General features: G+C 39.1%; 2 protein-coding genes across 2 annotated transcripts in view; both read left to right on the top strand.

Annotated features, from left to right (window-relative positions):
• Positions 1 to 3344: 3344 nt before the first annotated feature.
• On the top strand, positions 3345 to 6352 carry LOC115452645. The gene is made up of 5 exons (XM_030181223.2): positions 3345 to 3465; positions 4008 to 4100; positions 4507 to 4671; positions 4796 to 5371; positions 5587 to 6352. The coding sequence occupies exons 1-5, from the start codon at positions 3387 to 3389 to the stop codon at positions 6072 to 6074; spliced, it is 1401 nt and encodes a 466-aa protein (XP_030037083.2). The 5' UTR covers positions 3345 to 3386; the 3' UTR covers positions 6075 to 6352.
• Positions 6353 to 6420: 68 nt separating this feature from the next.
• Positions 6421 to 19536, top strand: part of LOC115452644 — a 49349-nt gene continuing 36233 nt past the window's right edge. Inside the window, exons 1-11 of the mRNA XM_037443046.1 lie at positions 6421 to 6669; positions 7205 to 7291; positions 7998 to 8130; positions 8519 to 8638; positions 8973 to 9158; positions 9488 to 9583; positions 9942 to 10040; positions 10326 to 10426; positions 10750 to 10836; positions 11213 to 11281; positions 13639 to 13827. Of these exons, the coding sequence (XP_037298943.1) occupies positions 6584 to 6669; positions 7205 to 7291; positions 7998 to 8130; positions 8519 to 8638; positions 8973 to 9158; positions 9488 to 9583; positions 9942 to 10040; positions 10326 to 10426; positions 10750 to 10836; positions 11213 to 11281; positions 13639 to 13827 (1253 nt within the window). The 5' untranslated portion in view covers positions 6421 to 6583. The remainder of the gene's footprint in view (positions 6670 to 7204; positions 7292 to 7997; positions 8131 to 8518; positions 8639 to 8972; positions 9159 to 9487; positions 9584 to 9941; positions 10041 to 10325; positions 10427 to 10749; positions 10837 to 11212; positions 11282 to 13638; positions 13828 to 19536) is intronic.

Genomic DNA, 19536 nt, shown 5'->3' with positions numbered 1-19536 from the left:
ATTCCTCGGGGAACAGATATTCATAAATCTATTTATTAAATACAATATTGCTATACCCTCAAGCGCTGCAGTTGAACGTCTGTTTTCCACGGGTAAAGACATTTTAACACCAAAACGAGCCTCGCTTTCAGACGAGAACTTCAACATGTTAATGTTCATGAAGGGGAATATGCACCTTATGCCCGACGATTAAATTACACATTTGAATTATACAAGTATTTTGTTTTATTCCTAACCTGTTAACATCCAGAACCTAAACCAACAAGTTGTATAAGTTCACTAACGCAACGATATAAAAATGCAATTTTACACATATTAACGGATTAACGATTAACGTTAACTTGCGTTAATTCTTTCGAAATGTAACGCTTTAACGCTTAACGAAGCTAACTTTTTTTGTAGCGGATTAACGATTAACGAAGTTAACTATTTGATTAACGGTGCCCAGCTATGCAAATAAGTACAGTGGTAGTTTACGTTATGAATATAAAAATAATTTTAACAAAAAATTAAACCGCCTTTAAAAACCACTCAAAACCAAAAAATTATTTCACAGAACAAGTATATATTACATACCAATTTTGGAGTCGGTGCCTAATTAAAATTGCTAGTTAGCTATATTTGTTGCATAGTCCATCTATGAGCTAAATTTCTTTCAAATCAATTAAAAGGAGTAGGTTTGCGTGTACTACAACATACACAGTGTGTAATACCAAGCACATGTATGGTGTTTCATCTTTTTATTTCCTCTTTTTTCGAGGCAGGGGGTGTAATACACCCACATTTGACCAGCTATATGTCACAGGGGAAGAATTTGGGTAGTGTACAGTTCACAAATTTAAATATTTCCTTAATAGCTTCCATTTGCTGTGCTGCGGCGATGTGTTTATCTACGGTGACGATCTGACTTGCTGACTTTGTACGCTGGCAGCACATTGTTTTCGTATATTCGGTAATGTATTTATCTAGCTTAAGGCGATACCTCAAGGTCCATTTTCATACATTTTGTTTCGGCTTTAATCTGGGTAACTAAACAAGTATTGGCAAGTAAAGAATTTAAATTCACGTCTAGTTAGTGATTAGTTCTCGCAGTTGAAAGAAAAATGTAAAAATAATTAATAATCATGGATATTTCTGCCTTTAAAATTTCGTCATATTAAATTTTAAAGGCCGAAATATCCATGATTATTAATTATTTTTACGTTTTTCTTTCAACTGCGAGAACTAATCACTAACTAGACGCGAATTTAAATTCTTTACTTGTCAATACTTGTTTAGTTACCCAGATTAAAGCCGAAACAAAATGTATGAAAATGGACCTTGAGGTATCGCCTTAACTAGCAATTTTAATTAGGCACCGACTCCAAAATTGGTATCCAATATATACTTGTTATGTGAAATTATTTTTTGGTTTTGAGTGGTTTTTGAAGGCGGTTTAATTTTTTGTTAAAATTATTTTTATTTTTTGCTTTTTTGTGTTAGTAAAAAATAGACCGTCTCAATGGCATAGTTGTGTTTCGCTCACGATACGACTATCGCGCTGAGGAGTTACACCTCTGAGTACCACTGAAAATGGGAAAAGGTGTGATGCTATATATATGTATGTAAGAAGTAGATTCAAGCAAACCTAAAGCAAAAACACAACTGATATTATTTGGCTCACAGTACGACTATCGCGCTGAAATGTTACACCTTTGCCTACCCCTGAAAAGGGGAAAAGGTGTGATGCTATATATATGTATGTAAGAAGTAGATTCAAGCAAACCTAACGCAAAAACACAACTGATATATTTGGCTCACAGTAAAACTATCGCGCTGTGGTGTAACACCTCTGCCTACCCCTGAAAAGGGTAAAAGGTGTGATGCTACATATATGTATGTATGTAAAAAGTGGAGTCAACTAAACCCAACGCAAAAACACAACTAATGTGTTTCGCACGCAGTACGACTATCGCGATGAAATTATACGCCTCTGCCTACCCCTGACACGGGGAAAAGGTGTGATGCTATATATATTTATGTAAGAAGTAGATTCGAGGAAACCTAACGCAAAAACACAACTGATATATTTGGCTCACAGTACAACTATCGCGCTGTGGTGTAACACCTCTGCCTACCCCTGAAAAGGGGAAAAGGTGTGATGCTATATGTATGTATGTATGTAAGAAGTAGAGTCCACTAAACCCAATACAAAAACACAACTAATGTGTTTCGCACGCAGTACGACTATCGCGCTCAAATGTTACACCTCTGCCTACCCCTGAAAAGGAGAAAAGGTGTTATGCTATATGTATAAGTATGTGAGAAGTACAGTCAACCAGACTCAATGCAAAAACATAACTAAATACGTCACAGGAAAGCTAAATTCGCGATTTCGTTTTCTTAGACGACATAATTATTCTAGTTTTTTTAATTTTAAAACCAAACTACTGAAGCGATCTTGAAAATAATTTTATGGGACCAATCTGGAGAGAAATTCGTTCGAATAAAAAAAGAATTTTCCAAATCGGTTCATAAATGAGCGAGTTCTGAGGTAACAAACATACAAAAAAAAAAAATTCACGTCGAATTGATAACCTCCTCCTTTTTTTTGAAGTCGGTTAAAAACATGACAAAATATACCGCTACAAAATTATTATGCCAAAGATTTTCATAACAGCTATTTTTTTCCTGTCAAAATATAAGTATATACTATAAATTATTCATTTCAAATAGGGGATGCTCATACAAGAAGAAGAAATCCAGCTATCAAGAGCTCTGGCTCTTAGTCCTGATTCCGAGACGGTTCTTCGCCATGAAATCATCAGTTAGCGAACCACATTTTTTTATCAGCGAGCTTTTAGTCTATGAATTATCTATAATTATTAGAAATGTTTAATTCATAAACGCATAATATTATTTTGATAATAATCAGTGTTTCTGCATAAAGAGATATGGTATTGGTATGAACTGAATAACGAACAGCTAAATGAAAGGACTGCCTTATTATTGAAATTCATCAATGACGACTGTCCATAAACAGTATTAGGTATAAGTAATCATATTAAGATTTTAACATTAGTTGGACATACATAAAAATTGCTTGATTGAAGTATACTGCTCATTAGAACTACAAATGATCAGTACCTGCCCGCTGTGATGTGGCGGAAGAAATAAACAAAGCGCTGATATAACAGTATTTTAATTCTAGGAATGATTTTTTTTTAATAAAAAAAAATATATTATATCAGAAATCATCACTCGTAGCGTCGCTACTAAATTAAAGTGAAGAAGGTAACTTGATAATTATTATTGCGGAAATATCACAAAAGTTTCATAAACTTTTATCAAACTACCTCCTTCAGTTCGCGAGATAACGAATCATCTTTTTCTCGTTTTCGTTAAAAATGTGGCGCGGCGGCTACAACGAAGACTGGGAGAGGAAGAAAGAATATCTCATTCGAACATTGTTCCAGGACATTCCACGTAAGTTCTATCAATATTATGCAAGGAAAAAAAATACACTTAATTAAAAGAAAGTATTAGTAAGAAAGGACCAGTAAACTGGAATATTACGACTTCTACAACCACACTAAACATCCTTTAAATGTCCAGTTTTTGAGATCGTGATCATAGTCATTTACAATATGGCCCAGCTAGCAAAAAAGGTTTTAAAATCAGCTATTTAAGATATTTATAAAAGTAGGTACTATGTAGGGGATTGTAAGTATATGACAATAATATTCTCTTAAATTTACCTACTTAAGTACTGTTGTCTGCCATGACTGTTTGAATGTGGTACACTGGCTCAGTGGTATAGTTGTAACCGCGCTCAATATGTCTACCACGCTAAAGTCACGGGTTCGAATCTTGGGTCGGACAAAATGATATTGTGTTTTAAAATTTATAGTTGTGTTGTTGAACCTAATACACACGGTGAAAAGTAGGTGCACTAATTGAATCACTGCTTACCCCTTCGAGAATTTCAGTAATTGTGTTTATGATATTATAAGTTTGGTTTTCCACAGTATTGTCGCCAGTACCGGAGGAAGAGGGTTCCCGTTATGATTCTTCGCCACGCGTGTCGTCATCTAATTACCGAGCTCGGATACAAACCGAAGGTGAGTTCGGCGAATACCAAGCCTGTATCCGCGACAGAGTAGGCAGATACTTGAGACCACGTGACGTTAAGTTTAGAAGATACTAATAACATTAGGTACGTGGTAGGACAAGGTAAAAGAATCTCAACTGATGGATCATAGAATCTGTTACTAGATTACAGAAAATGAACAAAACCGCGATGTAACAAATTAATACCAAATTCCGTACAGTCTAACTGTCTTGGTGGCCTAGTTGCATCTGCATTCGATATGACAACCACTCTGAGGTCTAGGGTTCGATCCTTGGATTGGGAATGTGATATTGGGTTTTTCTAATTAGTATTAACATTAATCCGGAGACTATACCCGATATGAAAATAAATAATGCTCTAAACACTGCGTACAAGATAATGAACCTTCTTTGCAGTACGTAGGCCTTACAGTCCTCTGCCACCGTTGATCGTGGAGAGAGAGCCCAACCGGCACGACGAACCCGAGGAGTACTACCAGCAACTGGCGCGGAACATGAGAAGGCTCTATCGACAGTTGTTTCTCGAAGAGCGCAGTTTAGATAGCTCCTTTGAAGAAACTGGTAAAATGAATGAACTTGCATTTATTGATGTACACACGGTCGATTTAAAATCAAATTTGCCTTATGTATAGATAAAACCGACTATTCTCATTGAATTTGCTATAACTTTAGTTTTTAATAACAGGTCCGGTTGAGAGCCCCACAAAGTACACAACTGACGATTCTTGGTATAGGACATATGAAATTGAAAAAAGTGTTGTAAGTCAAAACTCGTCCTCAAGCCCACGTATGGAAGGTGATGTCCCGGGCCTATTAGACTCCACATTCGTTCAGAACGGAGACGCAGATACACGTTATTCAGCTAAAAAGCACCATCAGAATAGTAAGACAAGGAGTATTGACAAAGAGCACAGTAAAGGTTCCTACAAAACTAGTGGTAGTGACGGCTCGAACTATGAACAAAATGTAGACTCTGAGGAATCAAATCGTATTTCTGAGATAAACGAAGAGAGTTCCGGTCTTTCCGAAACAAATAATGATATCAACGTTGAAAAAAACAAAGCGGTTAGAGCAACTACCAGGAGTCCTCTAAGTTCAGTCACGTCTGATCCTGGAGGTCATTATCAGCAGGTAACCTTTCAAGCCGAAGTGCACAGGGAGTCAAGTGTCCGAGATGACTCGAGGCTGAGCTTGGTGTACGAAGAATCTGTGCCTGAGGAGGACGGGGACCAAGCAGCGGCTCGTCTGGAAAAAACTAGGGGTAAGTGTTCAATATAAATGTAGTTCGTGTTACTAGGTGCGCCAGTAAGTAATTAAAAAGAAACAAAGCCCAAATATACTTTGCATAAGAAGTAAGGCTTACAAGTTACGTAACAGAAATGGACCCAAAGCAATAATAGCGTCTATAAGAGTATTTATACTTACGTGTGTAGTGTCAATATACATAATTTACTCTTTATATTTTTATTTACTTAGTTTCAGATTTAATCACGGATATAATAAGAACCACGTCAAATCAGTTAAACACAAGTGAAATAGAAACGATGAGGACTCCCCGAGACTTTTGCATTCGAACGTCATACGGCTCCTGGCAAGGACAACCCCCTATAGAGAGTAATGAACGCATCTTACCTGAGGCATCCAGACATTCACTCGTAGATTACAATCCTCTGGATAAGTCAAAAAGTAACTCGTCCACAGACGCCGAACATAGTTCTGATGATTTTCTTAAATTGCTACAGAGTTCTACTCCTAAAGTAGGGGAAAAAAGATTAGTGGTTGATCAAATGCTCACTGACTACACATTGCCTGCGTGTTCCAGTAATAAAAGAAGGAGATTTGAAGATGTGGCTATACAAGTAAACGAAATGATGGAATGGAGTTCATTGCGTGGAAATTTCTTTACTGGGACTCCTAAAATGTTTAGACTGTGTTCCTGTACAGACCATAGTTGCACTTGTTAAGCTAAATTACTGCGCAAGTAGTCTATATATTTACCCAATATTAATTGTTAAATTTCGAAAATGATCTTATGTCTATCATAAAGAAATTTGTTGTCTCTAGGAAAATTACTTCAGAGTATAAATAGACATGTTTGTTTTTACGTTTAATAATTAGAAATTATTATCTTTGTAGAACACTTCTTTTGTATTGAAAGTTAAACTTTTTGGTGGAAATCAATAATTGGATAATCTTTCATTTTTGTTCTATATGAAATTTAGTGGCCGTATTTTGCACAAACAGAACGCAAAATAAGCATTAGTCCTGAAATTACTGACACTAACCTACAGCATTAAATGTAACATTTATCTTTGGGAGTAACATCTCTTATGCTCAACAACCTTGTGGTTTCGTGTGGAACTTAGTCCAGTTGTCATTTTTACGTTTTATAGGTTATGTTGTTGTTGTAATATGAACGAAAATATTTTTTTTAAAGTTCTCTTACAATAAACCTGTGATTAATTAATAAATAATGTCTCCATTAGAAAGTCCTGTTAAGGAATTGGACGAGAAATTCTTAGAAGCTGTAGGTAAATTTGTGGCTAACGTAAAAAATGGGTAAGTATCGTGGCAGTAATCTTGTACTTATTTTCACATTTAATAATTAAATAGTGGAAATGGAATATCTTTTAAATTATGTTGTAACAAAATGTGAGCTTCTTACTGTAAGTTGAGATATTTTCATAAGAATATTGTTAAGTATTTTTTATTTTAATTATTGCATCACACATATTAGGTTTACAATGTTTTTGTTTTTACATCAAATATAAATTAGGACTTTTTCTTTCTTTAAAAAAGAATCTATTAAGTGCCCTGCAAGATCACAAATATTATCAAAATAAATAATAATTACCACTAAAATTATTATTGAGATTTGAAATTGATAGTATAGTGGGTAAAATAAATTTTTCATATCTAACTGAATGATAAGAGTAATGGTTTACGTTTGGCCAAAGGCCAAGGCTTAACTATAGTGAGTGATGGGTGAGGCTCTGGGTGGTATATCTTTGTGACATTGTTTTACACAAGTACTGAAGTGAAGATTGCCAACTGTTAGGTTTATTTATTTATGAAAATTTATTATAAATTGCAGGAAGATAGACGGTTCACACAACATAGCTGTAGCAACAGTGACCCTGCTGGAGCAGATAATCAGTGACTCGCCCCACGCTACAGCATAGTGAGTGAACATTGAAGCCAGTCAGTGTCTGTACTTGTAAAAACTATTCGCATTTATCTCATATTTGGTACTCAAATTTATTTGTAACCATGTAGTACATTTGTCACAAAAGAACTGTACAAATGATTTATTTAACCCAAATATTCAACATTGTAATAAAATTAGTTTTCTGATTTTGTTGCAGTAATTTTATATTTTCATTTTCTGCCGATGTTTCGAAACTTTGCAGCTTTCTTAGTCATGAGGTCGACACTAGGGTCATTCTGTGTAGTCTGGACTGTCAAAAACAAAAAAAAATTTTATATAAAAGCAAAATGTAGAAAGACACTATAACTTTGACTTTTTATATGATGAACACCTGGATCCAACCTGTGACCATCAAGGCAGTATAGTAAGCATAACATCAGGAGAAAATTAAATTATAAAAAACTAATAAACTTTGAAAACTAGTTTTATTTCAATACCTGTACAAAGTACAACAATTAATTACTGATAACTAAAAGTTTCAATAGTTAATCTACAATACACAAAACAAATTGATACAATGTGATAGGTGAGTTGTTTGCTGTACTAAGAAGAATTTTAATATGACATGTTCTGGAATAAAGAATAAAAAATAAAGGAATAATATTATATTAGATTTGAAACAGTAGCAAATATTTACGGCCCACATTCTGTGCATGGTGTACATTGTATGCATGAGTAGTGAGCTGAGCGGCACGCTGCGTGCGGTGGGGCGGCATCTGCGGGACGCGTTGCCGCTGCAGCTGGTGGCGGGCAACATGGTCCGCCGCGTGCTGCGCGCCGTGCGCGACGAGGCGCGCGCCGCCGCCAACCAGGTGCACACTCACATTCACACTTAACCATCCACTAATGAAATAGGATTTTGAAGTCTGGATTGTGACATATTGTTACTACAAGATTATTTCTGGAGCCTTATTTTTTATGACAGTGTACGCTAGTAACATACGTCATTTACGTAAAATTTGTGTGGAATAAGGAATGGCATTCTGTATGCCAATTTCTTATGTCAACTTATGTGCTTGCTAGACAATATCACAATATGTGTGGCATAAAGGGGTCCTGATGTTAGGAACAAGCGACAATAGATATACTAGCTTATTACGTACATTTTTAAAACCTTAGACAACTACCTTTAAAAAACAAGCCAGTTGTGTGTTTGTTACTGTTCATAATATAATTTTAGATTTTTATATTCTACTGCAGGACGGTGAGGGTGCAGGCGAGAGTCTGCAGCGCTTAGTGCTGGCGGCTCCGTCGCGCCGCGCCACCTTCGGCCCCGACCACCAGGACCTGCGGGAACCCCTGCGAGACCACATCGCTGAGGTGTCTACTGATATAATACAGTAGAATAGGACTTTGAAGCTGTTTCTCAATCTAATCCTTCCTATAAGGCACTAGTAAATTTAGTGCTTATACTATGTAATAATGTACATGGTAATGATGTACAATTGATGTTACTTTAAACAGTATCAATGGAAGTCTTTGGAATTTAGATTCAAATAATAACTTCACCATCCCTAATAAAGTGATTGCTGACCATCTATATTATTGTACTGGTGTATCCATTTAAATTATAATGAACTAATAGGGTAGTATAAATGTCCATATCAGCTCTGTTGTAATTATATTTAGCCTGACTATACTGTGTTGTGTGTAGCTGCGCGCGGAGCTGGAGTCGACGGTGTCGAGCGTGTGTGCGCAGGCGCGTGCGCACGTGCGCGCGGAGCTGGTGCTGGCGCGCGGCGGCGGCGCGGCGGGCGCGGCGCTGCTCGAGCGGTTCCTGCGCCTCGCCGCGCACGACAAGTACACGCTGCTGCTCGCCGAGTCCACCGACGTGCACGAGGTCACTACACAACACCTCCTGTGGCGATATGGCTCACTCTCAGACATGTAACAATAGGGTAGCGTGACGGGCAAAATGCCACGATGCCCCTAAAATTGTGTACAATTTAATTTTGTTTTCTACTTTGGGACAATAGAAAATGCGAAAAAATAAATGTAGGTACAGATTTCTAATGTGAGGAGGGTTCTCGTAAAATTTATTTGCCATAAGCTTTTACATACTCTACAGCAAGTTTCGCCATTGCTCATTTATATGATGATAATGAACATGATATGTGAGTCTAGTGATGCTTTAATAACTTATTAATGGTGACGTGCTGTGCGTTCCAGAGTCACGCGATGGCGAGCCGGCTGGCGGCGGCGGGAGTGCCGGTCACGGTGATCCCCACGGCCGCCGTGTACGCCGTCATGTCGCGCGTCAACAAGGTAACCACCCTGCACATGCTCTCTACAGTAGTAACAACATATCACTATAATGTCACTCATATTTAACAGTATTGTTGCATAACCGATTATAAACTGTTTACAAGTTTCCGTAAACAATACGACCAATAAAGAATATTTATAATAATTTATAGAAAATTATTTTTAACAAATTGTACGAACAGATGTTTGTGTATTCACATTCTAATCAAATATGTAATTGTCAAAGCGAAGCGGGCATAACTCGTATATGTACACCTCGTCATGTACCATTATCCATTGATGTTCCTCTAATAATCGCGCAGTCTGCTCTTGTATAATATGAGTGTATACATGTTACAAATGTGTTTGGTGTGTGCAGGTGGTGGTGAGCGTGAGCGCGGCGCTGGGCGGCGGCGCGGCGCTCGGCGAGGCGGGGCTGCTCGCCGTCACCTCCGCCGCCAAGTACCACAACGTGCCCGTGAGTCCCCATTAGCACGCCGGTGCACTAAACATACTGCTGGATCTACACAATGTGTTGCAGAACAATTGATGTACTTATCCAAATGTTATGTGGAAATGTGAATTAACGTAATATTAAACATGTTCATTATAAAGTAACAAATTATCAATATATAATTTTATCATAATATACAACATAATATTCACTTGCTCGGTGTTTAGAGGCTGGGAGAACATTAGTACACAATTTAAAAAAATTACAATTTTTAATTTGTTATTATTTGTCACATGTGTGTGTGTGCAGGTGCTGTCGCTGTGTCCGCTGTACCTGCTGTCGCCGCTGCACACCGGCGAGCACACGCCGCGCGGCATCCCGCACGCCTCGCACCAGGCGCTGCCCTACGAGTAAGCGCTAGCTACTACACCTCTACCGGTGACACGTCTCTCGCACGCGACGCAACGACACTCAGAATGTATACACCACCAATGTATACATTCCTGCCGTTAACCGAGTGTGTAAACACTATCGCATCACACATAGATTATGTAGCTATGACGCGAAGAGCTTTGTATTAAAAAATAAAATTCTGTGTTCATAGTGCTACTGTGTACTAGTAGTGTTGGTAATAAACATGCGAGCATACTTCTATATAAATTGGAAATATAAAAAATTGTTCGAAAGCGATGTCTAAAAGGAGACAACGTGCTGTATATTATTTTGTGTGCAGGTTCTGTGAGCGAGAGGAGGCGCGCGTGCTGGCGCCGCGGTACGACTTCGTGCCGCCCGACCACACCACGCTCTTCATCACCAACCTGTGCGTACCACCGCCACCATCACACGTGGACACACCCGCGTCACACTTAACCACTCATAAATTAAATATTTTATCTTGTTTTTGTTCTTACACTATAAATGTGATTGATAGTGAATACTGTGGATGTGGAGTTTGAATATCATATTGTGATCGTAGAGACGCGATTTTTCAGTGTAGTCACCACTCGCCAGAGACATGTACCAGGTTGTTCACTGGTTTTTTACCTGTTTGTGGTGGTAACTGTCCAGTCGATTAAAACAAGAATATACAAGACAGGGATATATATTTTTAAGGCATCTAAGTAAATATTACGGCTATACATAAAGCAGCATGGAGGAATTACTGTATTTGTGAATAGTTTAACTTTTGTTCCCAGCGGCGGCAGCTCTCCGTCGTACATGTATCGGCTGATGTCGGAGCTGTACGACCCGAAGGACTACAACCTGTGAGGGCCACATCCACACCGCTCTACATAATAATATTAATATATCGCTCCTTCTTCACCCGCAGTCGTTTTATTGACCTACCGCCTTCATTACACCACCCTATCTTATAAGCGAAGAATAGCTATGACATAGAGAAATCCGTATAGCGATGGGGTCTACCCCTCGTCGAGAGGGCATACTCACTACGATACAATACTTTATTGTATTTTCGAGTTGCCTGCTTAATATTGGAATTCATAAAAATTGTATTACTTATGTCTACCGCAATACATCTCTGCCACGAAAAATAAATACTACATTACTGATTCAAATAATACGCTAGCAGTGCAGCTATTAGCTAGGTAGGTAATATGTGAAAACAATAGACCATAGCGATAAAGTTTATCTGGTCCTCTTTCGGTACAGTGATAGACCGATCTTACAAAACTGTTTGAAATAGGGTAATGAATAACATATTATTAATGAGGCTGTGACGTGTCTATCTGTATGCCTGCATACTATGAATCAGCAACCTTGAAAGTTCAATGAAAAGAACTAAGTGCTTTCCCATGCGTGAGCTGCAAAGTGACGCCCGCGGCCCGCCGTCGTTCTCACAACGCCCCCTTGTGCCTACACCGTACTCAAAGGGCTACCACTGCCACAAAGAATTAATATATAATGGTAGCTTTTTGCTAAGATGTTTTTATTACATAGATACGTTGTCCGAGCTCAATACTGGCAAGACGAAAGTAAGGTAACTGCCCGACATTCACTTAGTCAACCTCCAACCACTGTCGCGGCTAGTCGGCTTACTAACTTCTTGTATTTTTATAAATAAAATGCCTTCCTGTGTTTTTAGACGATGTACAAATTATACTCCAACTGTGAATGAAAAACGTTTCATTTCATACGTTAGTAATAAGTATACACTATTTAACTTATTTTTTAAACTAATAAATGCATTTCATTCGACTGTCATGGCGCCGGGGCGGCCGACGCTCGGGCCCATTCGGAACCACTCGGGCTCGCTCGGGCCGTATCGATACGAGCCGCTAGGGCTGTGACTATAGTAAATACTCCGCTGTTTTTATGTGCAATTTTGTTAGGGTATGACGCGTCTATTTGTAAAATGTCATTGGCTTTTTGTTTATTTTGTCACAGCTACGTGCTCATCTGTATGCACATGCTTTGCATGCGTCGCTCGCTGCATTAGCAAACAAAATAGATACGGTCGTTTATGTAACTTATGGCCCCTGTAACGGTAGTTTCGTTTCGTATTCGACTTTTATTGCTAAATGAGACGAAATTAAGTGAAAGTAGGCCTCCGCGTTGTGTCATCATAAAAATAGTATCATGGGAGTTGTGGGAAGCGCCACCGTACGACAAAAATTAAAAAAATCAAAATTCTCAGTTCAAAGCAAACAAATGGCCTTGTCTCTGTTGTCCTCCTTGGTTGGAAAGAGATGGAGCAACCCCTTTGCGACTTACTTCACACTGCTCTGCGTGCGTCATGTTGGCTGCATTATAATAACAATAGCGTTGCTTTTCACAAAAACAGCGCTACAGAGCTTTAGAAATTTTGTCCGTGGTAAACTGTTACTGGATCGAGTACATGTTGAAGCGGCTGCAAGCGCTAAGAATGTCAACGGGACGAGTTGTGTAAACTTTTTTTTATGATTATGAGGCTTACGTATCGGTCGTCCGGACTGGGCGCATAGCGTTACGTTATCTTACATTTTTATTAACTTTTCCTTTGGTTTTCTGTGTTTTAAGGATTTATTTTATATAAAAGAAGTGAAAGACAGTGCCTGTATTTAATTTTTGCGGTGTAGCTGTGCGACAGTGCGTGACGACAGAACGAGATTACCCAGTCTGATTCACATTAATTATGTGAACGGTGACGAACCATTTTAAGTGCGCGATAACACGCCCTGTCGTTGTTCTCGGTTATTTTGTGCTCCTGTGCTCTTTCTTGGACGATTTTAAACACATATTGCGATTGTATATGTAAATTTATAATATAAAATCAATAATCACGGAGTCTTATTTCTCACTGCGTTTGAGAGTGAAATCGGCTTAGGTAACGTGTGCAATAATTAAACCACATCCAATGAAAGAAATATATTGGTTTTCGATGACTCACTAAGTGGTAATTAAATAAGAAGAAAAAATGCGAGGTGTTCGCGGTCATATTTAAATATAGTACTTTGCTTTCCGCCAGAGGGCGTGGACCGTGACGTTGGCGTGCTTGCGAGACGGAACGTACGAACTTCACGCACTTGCAGTACATTCCAAAACAAGAGCATAGGGCTCCGCTAGGGTCCTGCAAATTGTATTTTCGCGACTCGTCTCGTGAGTGTAGCAGTGCAGTGTAGTGAAGTGGTGATATTGTGAGAGTGGTAGCGTGCGGGCGTGGTGTAAGGCGCGCTAGTGCGCGGATCGATACCGAGGGGTGGCATGGCGCAGCGGGCATGAGCCAAGGGGGCTCTCGGAGGCCGTACTCGCGCGGCGGCCCGCGCTGGCACCCGCGCTACAAGGACTACTGGGACTACGAGCAGAACTACAGGTACCTACTGCCTAGTGACTACTGCACGCTTGACACTTGACACGCACGTACTCACGTCACATGCTCGCTCGCACGCACACACCGCACTCGAGGTTGAAATGAAAAACTTTATAAACGCGATCATTTCAACGATCTTTACATCTTGGTAAAAACACCACGTGACATCAGGTTTACACGCACGCCAACACACTGATTTACTTTTGGATATTAAATTCGACCTAATTGCCTTTTGGTAGTTTTAGTCACCTGTTAATATTGATAACAAATTATGTGTTAATTATTTAAAACAATTAAGTACCAGAAATGGCACATTTCAGATATATCAACATTCTAAATCCTTGAATATTCAATTTATTATAATATTTATTACAAAACTTGTTGCTGATAAATAATTAATTAATTTGTATAATTTATTTTAAATCTGTAAAAAGATTAAAACACAGCAAGTCAAGGTTCTGTCTGTTGTTTAATGATGGCTGTTTTGGATTATGCCATCAGGAAAAACATAATATCATGTTCCTTAGCCAATGTTCACACTAATTATATTAAGTATAACATGATATATAAACTTTTTGATTTGCCTAAAAAACTTGCTACAAAGCGTAGTTTATTTCCCACATAATTACTGTCTCTTTAGGTTCACTGCATTATTATTGATGAAAACACAAAATAATCACATTACATATCCTGTAGTGATGATGGCATCATCTTGACAACTCTCAAACAGCTACATTCATCATTATGTGTGGGTGAAGTGTCTATTGTTGACCCATATAGCAATTTTAGGTAACATTAATGTCAACATTTAACATCTGACTTGGCCAGTGGACATCCAGCTGTGAGACCACGGGCCACAATTACAATGAATCTAACTAACACTAATACTATCTGTATTTTCACAGCAAATGTCTCTTATAGTATCCGATACCCATCATACTTGATTAGTTTGAGACCAATATGTGCGTAATTGTTGGAAGTCTTTATTATAATTTTATTGGAAGGTATTAGTCGCTGTACAGTTGCTTTGTCATGGATGGTGTGAAGTTAGTCACAAATAGTAATAATACCATAGTTACAACAGACTGTGCCGTGATGCAGATTCTAGAATGGGTGTTCTGACCAACTTCAAACCATTGGTGGTTTGAAGTTGGTCTATGCTGCAGCAAACTAACTATTGTTAGTTTGCTAACTAACTATTGTTAGTTTGCTGTAGCATTTGTTACAAACAATGCTGGCACATACTGACACAAGCCAGTCTGTGTGTCACCTTGGCATTAAACTTGGCACAGTTATGAGAATTGCTCATTCACATACATTCCATAGAAAATATTATGAAATTATTTCTATTTAGCACAGCTTGAACCTTGCAGTATATGCGGCTACCTTTTAACAGATGCACAAGCAATAATCATAATATGGCTTTTTACCTCCATCGATGAGGTGAGGTTTAACCTATAAGATATATGTATATTCTAAACGAGCCAGCTCAAATAAAGAAATATTTGTGTGACCCACACAAGTCTGGGTATTGTAGGACCAAAAGTCGATTATAGTTCTTATTATAAAAAACACTAGATATATCTTAGTGAGGAGCCAGGCCCTTGAATTACTGTTGGATGTATTTATTTACTGTGATAAAATTATAAGTAGTGCATCACGGTCAGGCAGTACATCGTGCGAGTATCCAAACGGCGCGGCGCGGACATGAGATACTGCGAGGCGCGCTCAAACTGTGCCTTGACAGAGTTTGCTATCAGTTCGTAATTATTTCTACCTTAAAACGATTCAAACAGGCCTGCGTAATCGTATCGACTGGCCAGATATAATAATCTCTCGTCAGTGTATTCTCTATCAAAGGTAGTGCGTTTTACCGTGCCCGTTTAATAAACTTTATTACATACCATATCTGCTGTGTAGATACCCAAATCTGTAAGTTGTTTACTACTCGAACTCCTGAAACGACAAGGTGCAGGGACTAGGAGTGCAGGCCGCGTCATGAGTGCGGAATATGTTTTCTGTAGTGGCCAACGTCGTCTCTATGGTACTGTACTATTTATTTAGCATCACTAAGAATCTCTTGGCACTCGTTCCACACTCAAACCTAGAAGCCGCGTCTTTGTATACAGAATACAATGTTACTTTTGACGTTTACTGCGAAATGAACACGGGAAGCATTCACCGGCAAGCGATCAATGCCGTTCAAGATAGGTCCTTCGTTAATCACGAACATGTCGCCACTGGAACGAAGATTAACGTGTAGGCGTTCAGTATTATTGCTCATCTTAACGCAGTAATTATATGACCATCTTGATCTTCTGTAAGACTGCAGCAACAACTCTGGTCCATATAGAGTTCTTGCGCTATTTTCAAACGGCAAATTATAACGCATCTCTACCATTCACACATCTGCTTGCCACTTTCTGGAGTGTCCGCTGAGAGTTGGTAGCGCGGATGGGGGTGTCAGCGGCCACGTGTGGCAGGAGGCGTGTCTGCTCGCAGCCGCTCTCGGCACGGCACGGCGCGGCGCGGCGGACGCAGCGACGACGCTTTCCAACGCTCGCGTTTTACTTTCGCATCGCACCAGCCCGCGATCTCACTCGGCTTGTTCCACCTCGCTACATGTAGTTTCATTGATCTAGTAAAAAACAATTATTCTAAATTCAATGAAGTCTTCAGCATTTCGTGGATCTCCAGGGCGAGCACTTAAAACGTTATGCTTAGAAAAACACCTATAAGTTGTTCGAGACAGGAATTTGAGCTTGATAAAATGATAGTTTCACTCGCTATCATTTTGAAGTGTTGGCGACCGCCTCCGCCCCTTTTAACTGGGGCAAAACTGGAACTAGGACGGACGGCAGCCCTGTACATATTGTAGTAGGGAAATCCGCAGACTGTGTAGCGACGTGCGGTGTTACTTCCAGTTCCGAGTCGGCACATTATCAGCCCGCCCCGTGTCCGATGCGTAAATATTAGATAGTGTTTACTTCGTTACGGTGTGGGGATGATATTTGTTTTTATTCTGGTAATTTAAAGTGACTCCGCTGCTTCTTGCGATGATTAAAATCGTGTCAAAAACCAAACTATCTTCTCTGAAAACATCATACATACATCGGCCGTTTCTGAAACACGAAACGGATCGAACTACTTTAGCTATTGGCGGATTCATCACCGAGTGTGCGATGGTTTCGTGCTACACAGTATATTATATTCCGTAGTAGATAGTAGTGGACACGAACTGAGCCCTCGTTGTAACCCAGTTGTGTAGGCTCGTGATAAGATGTCGACATGTGCGTGTGGCCGGCGGGCGCCGCTAGCGCGTTATCAACACAAACACACACAAACAGCACAGTGTAGAAACAGGCGCCATTACTCGATAGCAATGCGCATCTCGCGAGTATATTCCTCAGTGCAGGCTTTGGCGCGCGTCCACACGTCCTATGTGCATTGCAGACAAAATCGCACAGATCGCCATGCAGTGCTAAAACTGACGAAATTCTTTCACTACCAAAGCTATCAAATAACCCAAAGATTAGCATCAAACAGTTGTTGGGTCTAAATGTCCCATAGTGTGGGCGTCCCCACGAAGCGACGCGAGGGTTAAGGAATATCATTTGTCCATCCTTCATGCTCCCCCGGTTTGGTAACCGTTGGCGACACCTGGGCGCGCGGACCATTGACTGTTTTAATGTATGTTAATGTACAGTAATATATGCCCTCCTGGACTGTGGCATACATGGATTTGAATTATAAAACGGGAGTAGAGAGTAAAAATCAGCAGCGCGTCACTCACGGCGCGGCGGATGGTCGCCTACATCCGCCGCCAGCGCTTCATGCCTTACTGAACGCGGCTTTGCCCGCTCACGTTTATTTAATTCACCCATCCACAGCCTCTACCCGTATACGCTTTCGGTCGAATCAGTATCATCAATTTAATCATTAAATATCCTGTTTTTCCGCGGTCCAATACTACCTATAATGAAAGTGTTGACAGTACGCGTCCTGAACTAAAGCAGGACATGTTTAAAGTGTTTAAACCGGTAAGTGTGGCGACACCACTCGCGTCCCTCGCGCCCGCCGCCACACCGACAGTTTAAAATAACTCCGCACTGATTGGTATTCGACGAAGCGTCTGTGTTGATGATAATGAGTTTTTAATATTAATTCATTAGCGGTCTGTGGGACTGACGTCACTCGAACTATTGTGTTAATTGCTCGCATAATAGATACTCAAGTGTTATCAGACTGTTCCCAATAACGGTCGACACATCGCCATTGTGGTGAAGAGAGGAGAGACCTCGCCACAAACGTTTCCTCGTATTGGATATTTTACTTAGAAATGAATATTATGAAAGACTACATTTTGCCAACGCGTTCAGACTGGCATGAAAGTCTTTTCTTGGAATAAAATAAAATATAGTAGTCCCATAGTCACTTCTGCTGAATAAAAACTTGTTTCATTGATTCCATTCAAATGTATTCAGTAGTTTTTGCGTTTACTTCTAACAAACCATTTAAACATCTACGAATTTCGGCATAAATACAATATTAAGGAGTACGGAATATGATATTGGAGAACTAGCGAGCGCCTCGGCTTATTCGCGTGTGACATTTTTGATTACCTACATTCATAACACAAGTCGACAAAAAAAAAAATTTTTTTGTGTTTCTGTTCTAATGCTTGAATTCTGATTCCAAACATCGAAAAACACTCGGATATCCATTTTTAACTCTTAAAGTTTGCTTTTGTCTGATTTATGTTGATAAGTACGTTTTGAAGATTTTAATTGATTCTTATGAGCAATAGGCGGTAGCACTTTGATCATTTTAATTGCAAATTGTGAATTATGTCTGAACGGCAGTAGTGAGTGTTTACTAGTCTTTTACTATTTAAGAAAAAGTATATTTGAGTTGTAACAACCGACTTTTATGTCATACTTGGTTAGAAAATGCCACCAAGAAAGTGTAAACAGGATGTTGATTAATTCTGTTTTATTTGCGGTGAATTTATTAAAGTAAGAAGCAAAAAATTTGCTTTGGCAACGATTTTGAAGCATTGCGAAACCTATGAGGCTTATTATGACCTCAAAATACGGAATCAAGATAAAAAATGGGTGCCTCACGGTGCTTGTGTTAAATTCAAATTGGAAAATATAATGTGAAAGTGAAACCAATAGTAGAGCCTAAATAAATATTGATGCTACCGTTACATATAAAGTTAGGGCTAATGAAGCAATTTGTGTAAGCTCTAGATCATAATTCTGAAGCTATTGAATATTTAAAGAGATTTTTCCCAAATTATCTGAAGCTAAAGTTAAAACTGGTATTTTTCGTTGGACCACAAATAAAACAAATACTGAGCAGCGATGATTTCACAAAATTCCGTATTGCTCATGAAAAATAATCCTGGAAGCGTCTGAAAGCAGTAGTCAATTGTTTTTTTGGAAATCACAGTGTCGACAATTATGAAGAGTTCATTGAAACTATGCTTGAAAGTTTTAAATTGATGGGCTGCAGAATGTCCCATAAACTCCATATGCTACATGCTCACCTGGACAAATTTAAAGATAATATGGATGCCTATTCATAGGAGCAGGGAGAACGTTTTTACCAAGATGTGATGGACTTTGAACGACATTACCAAGGGCAGTACAACGAGAGTATGATGGGAGATTACATTTGGGGATTAATACGCACACAAACATAAAAGAT

The sequence above is a fragment of the Manduca sexta genome, chromosome 26 (assembly GCF_014839805.1).
Source record: "Manduca sexta isolate Smith_Timp_Sample1 chromosome 26, JHU_Msex_v1.0, whole genome shotgun sequence".
In the NCBI taxonomy this organism is placed as follows: domain Eukaryota; kingdom Metazoa; phylum Arthropoda; class Insecta; order Lepidoptera; family Sphingidae; genus Manduca; species Manduca sexta.
The sequence above is the reverse complement of the archived record's forward strand: the minus strand, read 5'-3'. Positions and strand labels throughout refer to the sequence as shown.